General features: G+C 35.0%; 1 protein-coding gene across 1 annotated transcript in view; it reads left to right on the top strand.

Moving 5' to 3' along the window:
* TNKS (tankyrase) overlaps nucleotides 1-20,770 on the top strand; it is a 179,374-nt gene that overhangs the window by 7,870 nt on the left and 150,734 nt on the right. The window contains exon 2 of the mRNA XM_061177564.1: nucleotides 19,617-19,841. Coding sequence (XP_061033547.1) covers nucleotides 19,617-19,841 — 225 coding nt within the window. The remainder of the gene's footprint in view (nucleotides 1-19,616; nucleotides 19,842-20,770) is intronic.

Raw genomic sequence — 20,770 nt, forward strand, 5'->3', positions numbered from 1 at the left:
TGCAGTGAATTGCTGGGTTCTTTGTCAGGTAGAAACTTGTTTTGCCTGTTGGTTCAGGAATCTGTGTATAAAATTAAAATTAAAGTAGTGTGAGCGTAAACCTTTTTTTTTTTTTTTTTTTGAGACTTTTTTTGGAATGTATCAGCTCCCTATTCAGTTAAGATTTGTCATTTTTGTTTTAATTGTAGAAAAAGGGGAAATAAAGTGATGTAAATTTTCCTCTCCCTTTTGCCTTTTCAGTAGAACACTAAACTAATGGTTGGTGGCAGATATTTGTTGGTTTGTTTGTGTGGACTTGCAACTTTTTTCATTGTGGTAGATTAAAAAAAAATGAAGCAGACGATCTTTATTAACTACAAACTGAAAAAAAAATTGTTTTAAATTTACTGATTGACCAGATCTTTGAAGCCAAGGTCCCTGCATCATCAGGTATGGTTTAAAAATAACCTAAACCTCCTGATGCCCAGCTGTAATGCTTTGGAAAAACTAGGATATATGTATGTATATTATGAGCCATAAAGATCAGATGCCTTCATTCTGGTATATCCACCAACCATAGAAACCATTTTGACGTTCTCATCCATCTTGTTAATAAATAAGATATGCAGTTCTCCATTTCCAAAACTCAGGTTGTTCTCATGTTGACAACGGAAAATGGGTATTTTAGAAAGAAATGACATGGGATTACAGTTGATAGCTACATTTTAGCTATTTTTTTCTAATATCTTGAGAAGAGATGCCAAGCTATGCTTTTGTCTTTGCAGGAAAATGTTCTCTTTTGGAAAAAAAGAAACAAAAAAACCTTTTGGACTAATTAAAAAACTTTTAGCAAGCTATCAAAAACTTGGTTGCCCTTCCCCCCCCCAAAAAAATCCACAGAATTTAACATTACGAAAGTGTAGCTGTTACCTTGTTGGAATTTTATGAAAGCAGATAAATTTGAGGTAAATAATAGGAGAAGTTCAGTGTTTAATTTAGTGAAATGTTCATGGTATGTGCTCTATAAATATTTGAGCAGATGAACTTTGTAAGTTAACACTTCTGATTTCTTATATTCTGTCTTTTTTTTTTTTTTAATAACTTTTTTTTCTTTGATCCATGGCTATGTAGAGGTGTGTTTCTTTTTCTTTTAATTTTTTATTTATTATTTATTTATTATTTATTTTTGGCTGTGTTGGGTCTTCGTTTCTGTGCGAGGGCTTTCTCCAGTTGCGGCGAGCGGGGGCCACCCTTCATCGCGGTGCGCGGGCCTCTCACTGTTGCGGCCTCTACCGTTGCAGAGCACAGGCTCCAGACGCGCAGGCTCAGCAGTTGTGGCTCACGGGCCCAGTTGCTCCGCGGCATGTGGGATCTTCCCAGACCAGGGCTCGAACCTGTGTCCCCTGCATTGGCAGGCAGATTCTCAACCACTGCGCCACCAGGGAAGCCCTCTTTCTTTCTTAAATGTGTAAATGGTAATTCTTATATATTAGTCTAGTTCTTTGTCATCAAAGTGCTTTCACTGCTCTGTTGGCATATAAATGAATAAATTTAGTATTGATATTGTTGCTAAATAATAGTAAAAACTAATAAAAATAACAACAAAAAAGCTTTCAAGTGAATTTTGCACTTTCCCTGTGGTATTTAATCCTTACAGCAATCACACGAGATAGGTTTTAACTCTGTTTTACAGATGAAAAAACCGAGACTCAGGGTGTCTTGTCTAAGGTCACATAGCTGTTAAGTGATGGAGCCAGATTTAAACCCCTATCTGACTGTCCTAAAATTGTTTGGGTAATCCTACTCAAATAGAAAGTTGGTAGCAGCAAGAAATCAACTCTTTTGAGTCATTTTATAATTTGACTGTTTGTTATTGCCTTCTCAAATTTGTTTTCTGAAAATAAAAGTAATTGTACATATTTTGGAAAGTTCAGTAGAAAGTAGTTCATCATCTCAGTACCCCAGTGCAGCTAATAATAGTCATTTTGGGATCTTTTCCCCTAGCTTTTTTCCTAGGCATTTAAAATAAAGCAAAACTGCGTATAGATGCTCTCTTAAAACATGACTAGGATTTGATTGAGACCGTGCTTTTAGTAAGTAGGCTGTTGGAACATTTGTGATTAATAGAATATTGGACTCTGATCTTTTGATCAGTTGCTAATTAAACATAAAAAGTGTGATTGGAAGTAATCTTTGAAGAACCTCATAGTTTAATGGAAGAAGGATATCTTAGCAATTCCTTTCTTTAAAAAACTACTGAAATTTGTTAAAAAATCTCAAAGATAAGGTGCTGTATGCTTTGATTCATGGAAGTAGTCAAGAAAAAAGCCATTTTGAACAGTAAATAAAGCATATGGGAGTCACAACAATTTGAAAGTTTAATGCCCCTGAACTGATAGTTTAAAATGGCTAAGATGGTAAATTTTATGTTAAAGTTATTTTACCACAATTAAAATTTTAAAAATGGGGATGGATGTCTATCATAGTGTGCATTATGCTCTCTCTATTGTCCTTAGAGAGAACTCATTTCTTAATATTACCAACATGAAATATGGAAAGTAGCATATTTAGCAGCGCTACGTTGAGGATACCCTTTCATCTCTTTTGTTAATTCACGTTTTTGAGAGTCATTGTGGTCCTTCTTTGGCAGTATGAAACTAAGTATTCATGAGGTGCTTATGGAAATTCAGAAGAACTTCATGCAGCTTGTTTAATTAACAGTCATTGAGACAATTTCATAGTGTGTTTTCCCCCTTTGGTCTGTTTTTTCAGGAATCTGGCATGAATCCTAAGGTTTTATAGTAGTTCAATGACAACTCAATAAATATAAGTGCTATACGGAGCAAGATGATGGAATGGCATCAGTTCCTGCCCTTGCAAAAATTTATAGTCAAAATGCAGTAGTTCTCAAACTTTTGATCTCAGGACTCTTTTACACTCATAAAAATAATTGAAAGAGTTTTTGTTTATATTATATCGATGGAGATTTGTCATATTAAGAATTAAAGCTGAGAAAATAAAAAAATAATAAATTCTATTCTATGTTAGAGTAAATCACACTTTCAGTGAAAAGTAACTATTTCCTAAAACAAAGATTAATGAGAAGAGAGGCATTATTTTACACTTTGCTAGTCACGTTAATGTCTGACTTAATAGAAGACAGGCAAATTCTCATCTGCTTCTGCATGCCATTTGTTGTGCTTTATTATGTAGATTGAAGTATATTTAGAAAATCCTGCTTTAAACAGATATGTAGTTGGAAAGGAAGGAATATTTTAATAGCATTTTCAGATAATCTTAGAATTTTTTGTTTGATACTACACCCAGACTTGACAAGTAGTAGTTTCTTAAAGGTTAGTTGCAATGTGGAATCTGAAGCCGTATCAATAAATTTTTCATACTCTGTTATGTATGAAATGAAATCCATTGGTCTGTCTTATGTAAATGGATTTTATAGCTATACACATTTAAGTATCGAGAAACTGTTAAGCTCATGGTGGCAGATGCAAGTTTTACAAAATTCTCATTTTTTGCTTGAAAGCTCAAATTTTATCATTGGGAGCAAATACTGTTTGTTGTTTTCCTTGAGGTGACAGGCTCACTTTGTTCATTCTTGAGAAAATGTTTACCAAATACACAGGTCAGACTGAGCTCAAACAGTCTCATAAGTGTTGTTCCTCAAGACAACTATACTTTGGTGTGTAGCAGAAGTGCTTAATGTGTATTTCTTATTTTGCCACAAGAATATTAAAAAAGATATATACTCAAGGGTTGGAATTTAATAAAATTAATAATATTTATATTTTCATGAAGGACATTCTTAAGTGAAACTGGTGGCTTTTTTTTTTTTTTTAAACTGTGAGGGCCTGGCGGTGAAAAATTCAATGACTAATATATGTCCATATATGTCAACTCTACAGAATACAATGACTGTATATTGGTGCCACTGTTTTGGTTCATGCCAAGATGCCAGCAGTTTCACCTACCATTGCTTTTTTTTTTTTTTTTTTAACTTTTGGGTTTATTTATTTATTTATTTATTTATTTTTGGCTGTGTTGGGTCTTCGTTTCTGTGCGAGGGCTTTCTCTAGTTGTGGCAAGCGGGGGCCACTCTTCATCGCGGTGCGCGGGCCTCTCATTATCGCGACCTCTCTTGTTGCGGAGCACAGGCTCCAGACGCGCAGGCTCAGTAATTGTGGCTCACGGGCCTAGTTGCTCCGCGGCATGTGGGATCTTCCCAGACCAGGGCTCAAACTCGTGTCTCCTGCATTGACAGGCAGATTCTCAACCACTGCGCCACCAGGGAAGCCCTCACCTACCATTGCTTTTGCACTATCATGAGCACCATGAGTACATTTTCCAAATGTCCAACACGTGATGTTATAAGATCTTGCACTATAACTGTCTTGACAGTAAGTAAGCTAAAATCATCTTAATATTATTTTGTAAATGGTTTTGACTTCTCAGACCCCCAGAAAGTGTCTCAGGGACCACCAAGGGTCCATGGACCACACTTCGAAAACTGTGGAGCTAATACAAATAGATATTAATTTTGTTAACATTCTTTTGAGAATCTGATAATAGGTATGGACATTTTCCCCAGAACGATACACTTAAATAGCAAATTTTACCTGTAATTTTCAGAGGATTATAAACTTCCAGAAGCACTAGAGCTGTGGTTCTCAAACTTTGCATCAGAGTCACCAGGAGGGCTTTGTTAAAACAGGTTGCTAGGCCACACTCCCAAGTTTCTCATTCAGTTGGTCTGGAGTAGTCTAGGAATTTGCATTTTTGTGTCCATTCTCTTTGGTACTTCATGAACTCTTATTAATCTGAAATTTTACATTTTCCTTTAATTATGAGACATCCTGTCATTATTCCTACGTATATCTTTCCTCTCTTCCAATCCTCTGTCTTACCTGTTTCTTCTCATTCTCTGCTTCTGTTTATCCCTTTCAGATATTTTTTGGGAAAGTTCTTCTACCAGTTTTTCCTCAGGAATTTCTCCTTTGTTTCTATTATTATTCAGTCAATTTATTGAATTCTTTATTTCTCCTGTTATATTTTTCATGATAATATTTCCAGTTGGTTTTACTTGGTAGATTTTTGTTCTCGTGTTTTCAGTGTTCTCCAGTTTTTCTCTAGCAACATTTAATTTGCCAATTTTAAATGTCTTTTTTTGGTCTGTTAATTCTGCTTTCATTTGCTCTTTCATGGTACTTGCACTCTTCAGACATCTTATTATTTTCTGCTGTGAGCTTATATTCCCTTGGAACTAACAGCTATTTGGGCCAATATTGCATTTGTTTGGGAGGATGAGTTTTGATGGGGGTCTGGTTTAGGACTGGTGAGAAACCTGTGTTCTAGGTTTTGGTTCTCCACGTGGTCTGAGGCAAATAGGGACATGCCTCAGGGTAGAGAGGCTCTGGATGGTGGTTACATCCTAGTTGTTCAGGATTTCACTGAGCAATTACACGAGGTGAGTGCCATCACCGTCGTGTAATTGCCTAATTGGGAGTCCACCTGTACTTTGCTTCCCACCTCAGCCAAGTTCCAGTATTTTACCTTGAGGTTACCCCTTCTCTTTTGGCTACAGGTGTGCTGTAGATACTGCTTTCATATTCCACAGCACAGGGGACAATGTGATAATGTTGAGGAGTGAAAAGGACACAGATCACTTTCCTCTGGCCTATCTTCTGTCCAGGGTAACTGATCTTCAGCAATTAAGCTGATGTTTCTTCCCACAATGGCACCCAACCATTTTTTTTTTTCTTCCCAAGGAGGAATGATTTCTTACAGTGTTTTTTTGTTTGTTTTGTTTCTTTTAGCTGGAATCTGGGATTTGTCTCTCACCCTTTTGCTTCTGGTGATTTCCCAGTGTTTTTGGAAAAACCACACATTTTTAACTGTGCTTGCTAATGAAATACTTCTTTTATCTGAGTATAAATGTTTTCCTTTCTAAATCAGGTTCTATCAAATGGAAAAATTAATTGGTCAGAGTCCACCTTTGACAAATGAAAAATATATGCAACTTCATTGCTTTATAGAAGTCATTTTGTAGTTTGTTTTCTTAACTGTTATTTTAGAAATAACAGGGAATATACTCTCTTATAAGTCTTAACCATGACTTCTGATCTAATGAAGTGTAAAATAGTTCTTTATTTAAAGGCTAATAGAGTTAGAAGAGGAAGCAATGATGACTAATGTTAAGTAGAAAATGCATGTTTCTTTGTCATAGAACATTTCTTATAAAGTAAGCAGAAATCTATTATTAGGTACCTACAGTTCTGTGTATATTGGACTGCATAAATTTAACCCAGTGTATAGAAAACCTTTGACATTTTAAAGAATATATCACAAGACTTTCAAGACTTTCCCCAACTCCCAGCTTAGAGCATAATACTGTGGCATATAATTTCCTTCATAAAAAGTAGTAAAACTGAAAACTTTAAAAGACTAGAAGATAGGCCTGTACAAAAAAGTTAGTAGAATTACCCATCATGTTAAGATGGGTCTGCTCTGCTAGGTACTCCTAATTTTGAGGCTGCCTCCTGCACATCAGCCAAGATACAGGTGTGATTCAGATTTTTTTTCTTCCAGTTTTATTGAGATATAATTGACATATAGCACTGTATAGTTTCAGATGTACAGCATAATGATTGATTTACGCACATCATGAAATGAGTACCACAATAAGTTTAGTGAATATCTGTCATCTCATATAGATAAAAAATAAAAGAAAAAGAAACAAATATTTTTTCCTTGGATGAGAATGCTTAGGATTTACTCTCTTAACAACTTTCATATATAACACAGAGCAGTGTTAATTCTATTTGTCCTGTTGTAAGTTACATCCCTAGTACTTATTTATCTTATAACTAGAACTTGTACCTTTTGACGATTTTCATCCAGCTCCCCCTCCTGCCACGGCCCCCCACCGTCTCTGATAACCACAAATCTGATCTCTTTTACTATGAGTTTGTTTACTTTTAAAAATATTTATTTATTTAAATTTATTTATTTATTTTTGGCTGTGTTGGATCTTCGTGCTGCGCGTGGGCTTTCTCTAGTTGTGGCGAGCGGGGGCTGCTCTTCATTGCGGTGTGCAGGCTTCTCATTGCGGTGGCTTCTCTTGTTGCGGAGCACAGGCTCTAGGTGCACGGGCTTCAGTAGTTGTGGCTTGCGGGCTTCAGTAGTTGTGGAGCATGGGCTTATTAGTTGCTCAGCGGCATGTGGGATCTTCCCGGACCAGGGCTCAAACCCGCGTCCCCTGCATTGGCAGGCGGATTCTTAACCACTGTGCCACCAGGGAAGTCCTTGTTTACTTTTTAAATACAATTGACCCATGACTTTATATTAGTTCCTGGTACACAATATAGTGATTCAATATTTCTATACATTACAAAATAATCAGTTATCATTTGTCACTATGCAAAGATATTACATTGTTATTGACTGTATTCCCTATGCTGTACGTTTCATCCCTATGATTCATTTATTTTGTACCTGGAAATTTGTATCTCTTAATTTCCCTCATCCCCCAACTCCCTTCTCCTCTGGCAACCACCTGTTTTTTCTCTGTATCTGTGACTCTGTTTCTGTTTTGTTATATTTGTTCATTTGTTTTGTTTTTTACATTACATGTAAGTGAAATCATAACGATATTTGTCTTTCTCTGTCTGACTTTATTTCACTTAGCATAATACTTTCTACATCCATCCATGTCACAAATGGCAAGATTTTCTTCTTTTCTTATGGCACAGTAATATTCCTCTGTGCGTGTGTGTGTGTGTGTGTGTGTGTGTGTGTGTGTGTGTGTGTGTGTGTATAATACCTTCTTTAGCCATTCATCTGTTGATGGACACTTAGGTTGCTTCCATGTCTTGGCTATTGCGAATAATGCTGCAGTGAACATAGTGGTGCATATATCTTTTTGATTTAGTGTTTTTGTTTTCTTCAGAAAAATACCCAGAAGTGGAATTGCTGGATCATATGGTAGTATTTTTGAGGAACCTCCGTACTGTTTTCCATATTGGCTACACCAGTTTACATTCCTACCAGCACTACAGAACAGTTCCCTTTTCTCCACATCCTCACTAACACTTGTTATTTGTTGTCTTTTTATTAAATTTATTTTATTTTTATTTATTTATGGCTGTGTTGGGTCTTCGTTTCTGTGCAAGGGCTTTCTCTAGTTGCGGCAAGCGGGGGCCACTCTTCATCGCAGTGCGTGGGCCTCTCACTATCGCGGCCTCTCTTGTTGCGGAGCACAGGCTCCAGACACGCAGGCTCAGTAATTGTGGCTCACGGGCCCAGTTGCTCCGCGGCATGTGGGATCTTCCCAGACCAGGGCTCGAACCCGTGTTCCCTGCATTGGCAGGCAGATTCTCAACCACTGCGCCACCAGGGAAGCCCCAGTTGTCTTTTTGATAATAGTCATTCCAACAGGTGTGAGGTAATAGCTCATAGTGGATTTGATTTGCATTTTCCTGATGAATAGGGATGTTGAACAACTTTTAATGTGTTTCTTGGCCATCTGTATGTCTTCTTTGGAAAAATGTCTGTTCAGGTCCTCTGCCCATTTTAAAAATTGGGTTGTTTGTTTTTTTAATGTTGAGTTATATGAGTTTTTTGTATATTTTAGATGTTAACCCCTTATCAGATACATCATTTGCAAATATCTTCTCCCATTCAGTAGATGGCCTTTTCATTTTGTTGATAGTTCCCTTCATTGTGCAAAAATTTGTAGTCTGATGTAGTCTCATTTGTTTACTTTTGCTTCTGTTTCTCTTCCCTGAGGAGACATATCCCTATTGCTAAGACTGATGTCAGAGAGTGTACTGCCTGTGTTTTCTTCTAGAAGCTTTATGGTTTCAGGTCTTACATTTAAGTGTTTAACCATTTTGAATTTGTTTTTGTATATAGTGTGAGAAAGTAGTTCAGTTTGATTCTGTTGCATGTAGCTGTCCAGTTTTCCCAACATCATTTATTAATTTTTAATTCAGTACAATTATAAGTTACTGTGTTTAATGAACCTTTAGAGATGCTCACGGATATCTGGAACTACTGGTATTAAATTGATGAATGATGACTTTGTTAGCTGGGAAAGAAAAGTTACTTTAGGAACCTTACAGCTATTGCATAAATGTGTCATGGCTGAATTTTGTTTCATTGAAAGTAATTTTATTGTCATTGTTAAGGTTTTTTTTTTTAAATGTTTTTATGGGGGTGGAGGTGGATTGGTATGCTTAAGGAAGTAACCAGGTTATTCTGATATTTTAGGTTCAGGTTTTTCCTAATGTTTTTTGAGAGAACAGTGAACATGTCTCATCTGTCACCAAGTACCTTTTTATCTTTCCCAACTTACTTTCCGTTATTTCTTCTGTGTCAGGAAAATAGATATTATTTATTTATATATATGTATATATATATATATACACATATATATATATAAAGTTCATGAGTTATTTTTCTAGACAGTCCCAAACTTATTTTATTGTTACTTCAGTCTTTTGAGTATAATTTCTTTGCACTTAAGGAAAAAAATTATAAATAAGTAAATGTAAGAGCTGCAGTATAAATTTTCTCTTTTATAAGTGTAAGTCGATGAATTTAGCAGTTCAAATGATATATAGTGCTTGTGGCTTTGCTGACAGTCCAATTAGGTCGAAAGAGTCTTTAAGCTGTGACTTTGCTACTATAAATAAAAACATCACTTTTTAATACTCCGAACACTTTAGGTTTTTCTCCTTTTATTAAATTTTAGAATGCATTTTTGTTATTTACAAGATTTAATATTGCCCAAGGTTGTTCCTTTGAAGCTTTAAGTTTAGGCAGTTTAAAATGCTGAACACAACTGAAACAAATTACTGTCTCTGTAAACTCAGACCTAGTGAATAGATACCAGTGACCTTACATTTGATATTGAAACGTTTTTGAGTGGTTTTAATTGAAACTCTAACATTAGAATAAGAAAATTGTTATGTATATTGGGTTTAGGTAATGTGTTATGAATTTAGGTTTTCCTCCAGTGCCAGCACAATGCTTTCCACATAGTATATTTTAAAATTTCTTTGAGTGTGTGAAATAATGTAATTGTTTCTCCTACTGCTTAGGGGAAAGAATGTGCTGAAATTTACAAAAGAGGTTCCTATTACTTAGTTTGGTTGGGGAAGAACAATTCATCAGTGTGAACTTTTTATTGCTACTTGCTTGCCCTGCTCAAATTCAGACTCGGTTACTTATGACTCAGAGGTTCTGGGTGATCTGGTTTTACTGACCTTTCCTAATGCACCACTGCCCCTTCCATCCCCAAAGCAATGAAAGCCTTAAAATACCCAATAATCCTTGACAGATATGCATAGGGTATTAATGGAGAAAAACACAAAATAGAAGAACATAAGAGACCTCAATTGAAGGAGAGGTATATCATACACATGGATTAGAAGACTCAGTATTTAAAATTTTCAACTTTCCAGAATTAATTCTAATCAGTAAGCTTTAAAAAAAACCAATTTCCAACAGGCTTCTTCATGGAACTTGAAGATATTTATATTGAACATCAAAAAACAGTAATAGCCAAGATAATTTTTTAAGAGGAACAGAGTGGATTGACATTGCCCTACTCAATATCTAGGCTTATTTTGAAGTTAAACTATTGAACAAACAAACTGATGGAAGAGAAAAGATATGGAAAAAAATAAAGTTAGATCTTTAACTCACACCATACTTACAAGATCTAAATGTGAGAAGCAGGATTATAAAAGTAATCTAAAAGAAAATGTAGGAAAGTATGTGAATAAGAAAGATACTTTAAAGATCACATAGGAAGCACAAACCATGCTTCCTATGTATGTAGGGACAGATTGTTTAAGTTTAAAACTTGTATGAAATCAAACACAATGTAAACAACATTTAAAGACAAGCCATAAACACAGAGAATATATTTATAATGCATATAACCAACACAAGATTGGTGTTCAGAATATATAAAGAACTCCTACAAAACAATAAAAAAAAGACAAATGAAAAATTGGGCCAAGATATCTGTCTGATAGCTGACAGATGAAACTTAAATTGTCAGTAAATATATGAACAGATGTTTGTATCAATTTGCATGGATTCAGCTATAGATATTCCAGAACTCAACTAACAGAAACTTTAAGCCTAAGGACATTTATTTCCTGCTTGACAAGTCTAGAGGTAGGAAGTTCAAGAGTTCGTCCAGTACCTTATGAGCATAGGAAGGATCTATGCCATTATTTTCATAATTCCCTTGACCTTCTCATCATGGTTTCAGTGGCTCCAGATGTCACCACCTTTTATGAGAAATTTTCTAAAAATAGAGAGGAAAGGAGAAAAGAGAAAGGTACCCTCTTCCTTCATACACCTTCTCTTAATGGGGAGAAAAATCTTTTCAGAAGTTTCTAGATTTTCCCTTCTGTCTCACTGCCAGTCACTGACAGAGAGGAATAAAATCACCTTTCTGGCTTAGAGGAATCAGGAGTCACTCCCTGGACTGGGGAAAGGATTGCCTTCTCTTAGCATATATTGTCTGTCCAATTCCTGAGCAAAATTGAGTTTCTGTTTGCCAGCAAGAAAAGGGGATAATCAGAAAAAGCATTTGACAAAATTCAAATCCATTTATGATAAACAGTCAACAAAGTGGGTATAGAGGGAACATAACTCAACATAACAGAGGCCATATATGACAAGCCCACAGCTAACGTCATACTCAATGGTGAAAAGATGAAAGCTTTTCCTTTAAGATCAGGAACAATACAAGGATGTCCGCTCTTGCCACTTTTGTTCAACATAACATTAGGAGTCCTAGCCAGAGCAGTTAGACAAGAAAAAGAACTAGAAGTCATCCAAATTAAAAAGGAAGAAGTAAAATTGTCACAATTTGCAGATGGCATATTATATATAGAAAATCCTAAAGGCTCCATCAAAAAGCTTTAGAATAAGAAAATTCAATAAAGTTGCAGGATATAAAATCAATACATAAAAATCTGTAGCCTTTCTTTGCACTAATAATGAACTATCAGAAAGAGAAATTAGGAAAACAATCCGATTTACAATTGTATCAAAAAGAATAAAATACCTAGGAATAAATTTAACCAAGGAGGTGAAAGACCTGTATATTGAAAACTGTAAGACATTAATGAAAGAAACTGAAGAAGACAAATAAATGGAAAGGTATTCTGTGCTCATGGATTGAAAGAATTAAAGCTGTTAGAATGTCTATACTGTTCAAAGCAATATATAGATTCCATGCAACCCCTATAAAAATTCCAATGGTATTTTTCACAGAAATAGAACAAACAATTCTCAAATTTGTATGGAATCACACAAAAGACTCCAAATAGCCAAAGCAGTCTTGAGAAAGAAGAACAAAGCTGAAGGCATCACACGCCCTGATTTCAAACTACATTACAAAGCTAAAGTAATTAAAACAGTATGGTATTGGCATAAAAACAGACACATAGATCAATGGACAGAATAGAGAGCCCAGAAATAAACCCATGCATATATGGTCAATTAATTTATGACAGGAGCCAATAATATACAATGAGGAAAGGACAGTCTCTTCAATAAATGGCATTGGGAAAATTGGACAGCTACATGGAAAAGAATGAAACTGGACCACTGTCTTACACCATACACAAAAATTAACTCAAAATGGATTAAAGACCTGAATGTAAGACCTGAAACCATAAAACTCCTAGAAGAAAACATAGGTGGTAATCTCCTTGACATAAGTCTTAGTGATGATTTTTTGACTCTGACAAAAAGCAAAAGCAACAAAAGCAAAAGCAACAAAAGCAAAAATAAACAAGTGGGACTACATCAAACTAAAAAGCCTCTTCATGGCAAAGGAAACCATCAACAAAATGAAAAGGCAAACTACTGAATGAAAGAAAATATTTGCAAATGATATTTCTGGTAAGAGGTTAATATCCAAAATATGTAAAGAACTCATGTTGAAAACAATGATGGAAGAATGTGTGTGCGTGCGTGGGTGAATTGAAATTGAGTAGTCAGTCAAAGTCTCTCCTAGTTGTTATCTTTTGGCTGAGAATTGGATGACAGAAGGAGCTAGGCATGCGAAGATCTGGGTCCAAGGTCTTCAGGCAGAGCACACAGCAGGTGCAAAGTCCTCTAGACTGAAATAAGTTTGTCATATCCAGGGAACAAAAAGTGGAAGACAGGGTTAGTAAAGCTCAATGAGATGGGAGAGGTGAGAGTGGCCAGCTCACATAGAGCCTTGTTAGGTCATAAGGAGATTTTAGTAATATTTTATGTGTGTTATTGGAATCCATTCCAGGATTTTAAGTAAGGAAGTGACCTAATCTGATATGTGCCTTGAAAAGATCACTCTGTCTACTCTGTTAAGGATGAATTGTCAGGCAGCAGCTGTGACAGTAGAGAGACAAACAGAAGGTTACATGCTGAAGTCTAGACAAGAGATTGTGGAACTTGAAACCAAGCTGGTGGCACTGGGGAGTAGGCAGATTTGAGATGTGTGTTTGGAAGTACAGTTCACGCGTATCAGGACTGAGGGAAAGAATTCTTCAACAGTAAAATGAGGGTAATGGTATCTCTCACAGGGTGTTATCACAGGAGCTAATGCTTGTCAAGCATTTGGCATACTTCTTGACACACATAAGAGCTTACTAAATGTTAGCTACTTAGCATTATTATTGTTATTTTTATTATTGTCAAGAATAGGGCATGTACTTTAAGCAAAAAGAATTTTTCTGTAAAAGCTAAATTATACCTGTTGTACAACTCTCAGATTGGAAGTGTTATAGCACATACTGTTTTGTTGGTAAAAATCAGAGTATTACTCTGTCTTAATTTTTAACAACCTTTGGATCAGAGGGAGATGGTTCATTGGTTTTCCTTTTGTACTTCATAATACTGAACCATAAATATATATATATATATATATGTAGCAACATTCCTTTTTTTTTTTATTAGTAGATACATTTTAATAAAATTTAACTTTACATATTTAAAAATTATATGTCAGAATGTATATCTCTATGTTACTTTGATCAATTTCATACTAATCATAATTGTAGCGCCAACTCAAACTGGAAGAATTTTTTTTAATGCTTAGCCTTATACAGAAAATAAAAATATTCACTTTATATTCATATTTTTGCTGCTGAATAGTCTGATAGAGTGGTCTACAAAATATAAATGGTTACATTAGAATATAATTCTATGGGGGAAGTGAAAGAGAAATAACTATTCAAGGGACAAAGGAAAGCTGTAAAAGTAAGAAAGAGGCAACCTCTCACATCTGGGGGGCTAGCCTGACACCAAAAGCTTGGCCTCAGTGTTGTTAGAAGCTGGCCTGGCACTCACCGCCTAAGATGTGGCTTTCTCCTGGGTACCATGGCGATCTCACAGTATACTAACATCAGACCGTGTCACTCTGTGACCTGGTGATGTGAGCCAAATAAGAAATAGGACCACTTTATAATCTTGTCTAAACAGAGACAAAAACAAAGTCACTGGGCAAACCAAAATAATCTCAAATACCCCTATGGTAAATACCCCTAGAGGGGTGTCTCATGATTCCCATTCCCTGGAGTTTTGCCTTTGTGTAGTCCCCTCCCCTTGACTGGGTGGGACCTGTGACTTGCTTTTAGCAAATCAAATCTGATAAAGCTGATGGGGTATTACTCCTATGATTGTTTTACATTTTATGGCAAAGCTGAAGGGATTTTGCAGATATAATTAAGGTCCCTAATCAGCTGATTTTGAATTCATCAGTAAGGAGACTTTCCTGGGTGGCCCTGACCTAATCAAGGGAGGCCTTTAGCAGAAGGTCTAGGCTTTCCCTGATGGCAGAGACTTCATCAGCAGAGGGTCTCTGTCCTTTGTTGACTTTGAAGAAACACGTTGCCGTGAATTTTACAGTTGCAAAGAAATGAATTCTGCCAACAACTTGAGGGAGATTGAAGATGTATCCTCCCCTGGTCAAACCTCCAGATGAGAATGCAGCCTGGTCAGCACCTGGATTCCAGTTTTGTGAGACCCTGAGCAGAGGACCCAGTTAGGCCATGCCCCAGCCTGACCCACAGACACTGTGAGATACTAAATGGTATTGATTTAAGTTGCTAAAGTTGTGGTAATTTGTATGAAGCAAGAAAACTAATATAATTCTGCTCTCCCAGCTACTATGAGTGATTGTTTGTCTACCAATTAAAGCTTTAGTCTTCCTTATTCTTCCCTCCTTCTAGCTAAGATTTATTTAACCCTACATAGAATTACCACTGCGTCCTGACAGCATCTAATTCAGAGCAAAGACCCACTTCCTTGAATTCTCCCTAAAGTACCTAACACGAGCCAAATCCTATGGGTCCTTTCTAATACCCTGACACTGAGATACCCCACAGTTCCCCATGGTACGTGTTCTCCGTAAACTTAAAAACTGTGACTTAACTTTTTTAAACGTGTGCTAGCTTGATGAACTGGGATGCTGAAAATCTTGTCTGCAGTATGTCTGTAATGCTTTCACTTAGGGACTGTTTCTTTGAGTTAGTTACTGATACATTACTTCAAATTCTATGTAGTTCTTTGAACTGACCCTAATTATTATTTTTACTTTGGTTCTTTAGACCCAAATAAACAAATCAATTATAGAGATAATTATGACTACAAACCTTGGTTATGAAACAAAGGCCTTATATAACCATCAGAGATAATGAATTCTCTTTATGTGTGAAAAATAATGCATATGCATTCAACATGGATAGAATGGTGAATGACCAATTATGATTTGTACTTAACAGTACAGGTTGAGTATATGTTTTGATAAACTTTTTATGTATGGTTTTCTAAATTACAGTACTTTAAATAGGAGACTTATTTGTTTCATAGATAACAAAACCTCTGATTTAATAATGTATTTTAATACAAAATCAAATTAGAAGAGTTGACTTCATAATTGCCACATATAATGTATCTTTACTGATTTTGACTGTTCACCTCTACCTTCTTTTATAAACTTCTATGTGTACACCCACATATATTTTATACAAAATTATGTTTTTATATAATAATTAAGAAAACAGATAATCAAAAAGAAAAAAATTCCATACTTCTGCTACTTAGTGATTTAGTCTCTTTTTCTACCCATCTATGTATCAAATATATATATATTTTTTTCTCCTATATTTTGTTTTATATATTTTTAATCTAAAAGACTGATCTAAAAAAAAAATCTATGTTGTTGAATTTTCTATAATATCCTGTTGTGTGTGTGTGTGTGTGTGTGTGTGTGTGTGTGTGTGTGTGTATGGTCTATACCTTTTTTGGTGATTTTTTTCATTGTGGTAAAATATGAATTTTAAAATGTTAAAATTTTGTTTATTTTAAGCAATTTAAAAATAAAATACCATTTTAGCCATTTTAAAGTGTATGACTCAGTGACATTAAGTACCTTCACAGTGTTCTAGCATCCTTTTAATACAGGATGGTATTATATCAAAAACCATCATTTCATCATTCACTTAACAGAGTCTTTATTGTTGGGCATCTAATTTCCATGATTTTCTATAAATAATGTTATGATAAATATATTTTTTTTTAGTAAGCATTCAATTTATACTGTTTTAATACAATAATTTTAGACCCAGTATTACACATACAAGTAAATCTAAAAGGAGGGGAAAATACATGTTACATTTGTACACCAACGTTAATGTGCCTGCAAGTTCCTATCATAACACAAAATTCTAGTGAAACTGTTAAAAGTGGCATATCCAGGTGTATGACTTCTATCTACAATTATCTCTGGGACCAAATGCATTCACATTCCTCCACATGACTCCACAAGACCACTTCATAAGGATTCACGGGCCCCAACATAGCACCAAATGAAGAATTTCCTTGCCACCAAAGATTCAGGGAATGAGCATAGAACTCCAAAAACTACTCTGAAGATGACTCTCTTTATGTTTATTCTCACCATTTTCCAATTTGTTTAGATGTAGCTAAATATGGTCTACAAGTACCTGCAAAAGAAGTTGGCCATAAAATTACTTACAATAACACAGCAAAATTTAGTTCTCTGCAAAATAAGTTAATATAATACTGTTTGTTCCCTCCCATAGATAACTTTGGATTTGTAATATTTAATTTCCTTCACTTCTATTTTAAAAGAAAGAAAAAACATACAATAGGGGTAGCCAAACTATTGCATGGAAATATTTATCCCTTACTTTCCCCCCACTTTACAAAGCAAATTGTATGATTCTAACACTTTTAAAACAAAATAGACTTTAGGAATAATTTGTTCTAAACTACCTGTATAAGTTTCCTGTGGCTGCTATATCAAATTACCACAAACTCTATGGCTTTAAAAGAAATTCTTTTCTCTCACAGTTCTGGAGGCTGTCAATCCAAAATCAGTATCACTGGGCCAAAATCTAGGTGTTGGCAGGTCTGTGCTCCCTCCCAGGCTCTAGGAGAATCTGTTCCTTGACTATTCCTGGTGGATGCCAGCATTCCTTAGCTTGTGGCCACGTCACTCTAATATATTATGATAAATATTCTTGATGCAAAATATTTGTTCATATATGAATCTTTTTTTAAATGATAAAGTTTGAAAAGAGGTATTGTTGAGTCAGAGAGTATATTTGTTTAAGGCTATTCATGATAATGCTACATTTTTTTCTAAAATGTCATACCAGTTTTTATTCACATTATCAGTATGTGAGCACAGTTCCATTTCACCACTTTCTTGCTGATACCAAGCATTTTTGTTTTGTTTTGTTTTATTTTATATTTTAGATCTAAAAGTTTTAGTAAAAAGTAAACACACTCTTTGCTATTTTGCTTCAAAGTTATAATGTATATCTTTTAAAGTGCCAATTGATACGTTAAGAAGTATCTTATTTTATCTTTATTTATTAGTGAAGGAAGGAAATTAGTTCTCAAACATTGTTAATGCACTGATTAGGGTGAGTTTGCACTCAGGCTTTACTCAGATCTATAAAGCAGGAAAATCACTAAATCTTCATGGGTAAAGAAAGCACCTATGGCCCAGTGGGAGAGTAGGACTGTGATAGTAGAGGCAGGAAGCACATTGAAGGCAGAGAATTAAACAGAATGTAATATCTGTAAAGTTCGGCAGATATTAAAGAAACAGCAAGATGGTGATAGTTACATTAGCATGTACCCTATACTTTTGGTGTTCCAGTTACTAATATGAAATTGACTTCTTTTCACCCAAAATTTTCAACTTAATTTGAAGGATATTTTCTATGGAAACCTAATTTTGATAAATATATGTGGAAACATATCTTTTACTTTGAAGACTTTTTCTTAGAGCCTGCTTTCCTGGAATGAGTGGATTTCTAAAGATAGTGTGGAGGACATAACGTTGAAATAAACCTTTTTTTTTTCCTTCTATTTTCCACATAGTTCTCATTTATTTAGTTTATATATGCATAAAATAAAGGAAGATATGACCCTTATTGCTTTGCAGTTTTATTTAAGATGTCATTTTCTAACAACATTGCATGGTAAGTAATAGCATGGAGGTAGTGATACCTAGCCAGTTAAGTTCTAGTTAAATTTAAAGTAGGAAAGAAAGGATCATAAATGAAAGTATTAAGCTGGTAAAGATAAAAATGCTAATATTTGCAGTTTCCTTTTTTTTCAACCCATTGCAATGTAGCTTGTAGTTTCATCACAGTCCTATAATGACTTTCAAATTGTCAAAATGACTGTTCTTTTCCATTCGCCATTGATCTCACTAAATGCTCATCACGCTGGACTTTGCATAGTGTTGTTGCCCTTTGACTTCCATAATGGTGTGTTTTCTTGCTTTTCCTTACCTTTCTCAGTGCTTGCCTAGTCCTTACAGTGCTTTAGATTTTTTTCTAGCTCTTCCGACAACCCCCCACCATTTTTCTGTCTGAAAATTGTGGTACTTTTCACCAGTGTTCTGGCTCTGTATTTCCAAATGCCTGCATTCTCACTTGTTTGTCATAAAATTTCCTCCAACTCAGTAAATCCAAGCTTGAATTGTTTCACCTAACTACCCATTCATTTAGTTTGGCTACCAGTCCCAAGAATAGATACTATGGCATTATCTTTATTTTTTCCTTTTCAAATATCTTGTAACCAAACTATCACCGCCTATTTCTGGTTTCCATGTGTTCTTCTCCAGTTGCCCTAGTGTAATGTTGAGTGTTGTGATTTGTCTTAGATTTGGTTGTCATTGGTATTTAAATAACCTTTATTAAAACATAGAGATGGATTTTATACATATGATTTTGTCTTGTGAAGCATGAGGGGAAAGTGAATGCCTGGGACAGGAATCTTGCCTCATTCATTTTACATTTCTAGCACAGTTGCTCAGCACATAATAGATGTTGAAGAAATGTGTTTTGAAGGAACTGTGCAAATTAAGGGAAGAGCTTTCTTAGTTCTAAGTTCTGTGAGAGGAGAGAATCCATTTGAATGGCAACTTTTTTTTTTTTTTTTTACCTTTTTGCTATAGAACACAGTACTTCAGTTGTTCGTATTTGTTGATATTGTTAAAGGAATTCTAATGGTTCTTTTTACAAAATTGACTTACTGTATAAAATATTTTCCCTCTTCCGTTTTAGGTTTTGGAAGGAAGGATGTGGTAGAACACTTACTGCAGATGGGTGCTAATGTCCATGCTCGTGATGATGGCGGTCTCATCCCGCTTCATAATGCCTGTTCTTTTGGCCATGCTGAGGTTGTGAGTCTGTTACTGTGCCAAGGAGCTGATCCAAATGCCAGGGATAACTGGAACTATACCCCTCTGCATGAAGCTGCTATTAAAGGAAAGATCGATGTATGTATTGGTAAGTATTATTTGTTGATATCTAAATTGTACGATCAACCTGACAGGTGTAACATTTTAAATAAAGATTTACCCTTCTTCCTTGTTTTTTATTGCAGTGGAAATAGTGTTCCCAGAGAATAAATAAAGAAGGCTTTATTACTTCTTATTCTTAGAAACAATTCTTTTCCACCAAGGGAAAGTAGAGAGATGGAAATCTAAAGTTGGTTAAGAACAAGTTTCACAACATTAACTCTCCAAATGTGAGACAAATGTCCACTGGTGTGGAACTAAATTTTGATGGATTACTGTTATCAAATTTGGTTAATTTACAGTCTCTTTAAAAGACTGCAAGTTTTCCATCCTAGCATCAATGAAAACCATTATAAAGTACAAGTTCTTACTGAACTGGATGACATATTTGGATGTTTTAGGTTGATTCAAGGAAAGTCATCTAGTACTAAGGCAAAACCTTTTTCTTTATGTTACTAAAATTGAACACCAGCTATTTTATTAGCACTGGAAAAGCTTTGAGTGGTTTGAATACAGTAGTTCAAGGCTTAATATTTTCAACATGTGCCATAGTCTAGAGAAAAAGCAATTTCAAACAAAACTGCAATTTTCAACGATTTTAATGATTGTGATTATATGAAATTGTATTCAATCAGCATGTCTTTCTCTTTTATATGTATCTAAGTATATATATTTTTAGATTTTGCTATATTGTATAAACTCTTTCATTTTGAATCTAAAACAAGAGACATTCTTGTTCTAGAGAACAAGAATAATTTCTCCTGAGTGTATCATCTCTTTCTTGAAACTTAAGGTGGTAGATGTTCATTTAGCCTGTGGCAGGTTGATTTACATAATTGTTGTCTTCCTGAATGGCATCCATTTGTTTAGTCAGATATTTTTATGATAAAACTAAAAACTAAAAAATAGATATGTCAT

This window comes from Eubalaena glacialis, chromosome 20 (genome assembly GCF_028564815.1).
Source record: "Eubalaena glacialis isolate mEubGla1 chromosome 20, mEubGla1.1.hap2.+ XY, whole genome shotgun sequence".
Lineage (NCBI taxonomy): Eukaryota > Metazoa > Chordata > Mammalia > Artiodactyla > Balaenidae > Eubalaena > Eubalaena glacialis.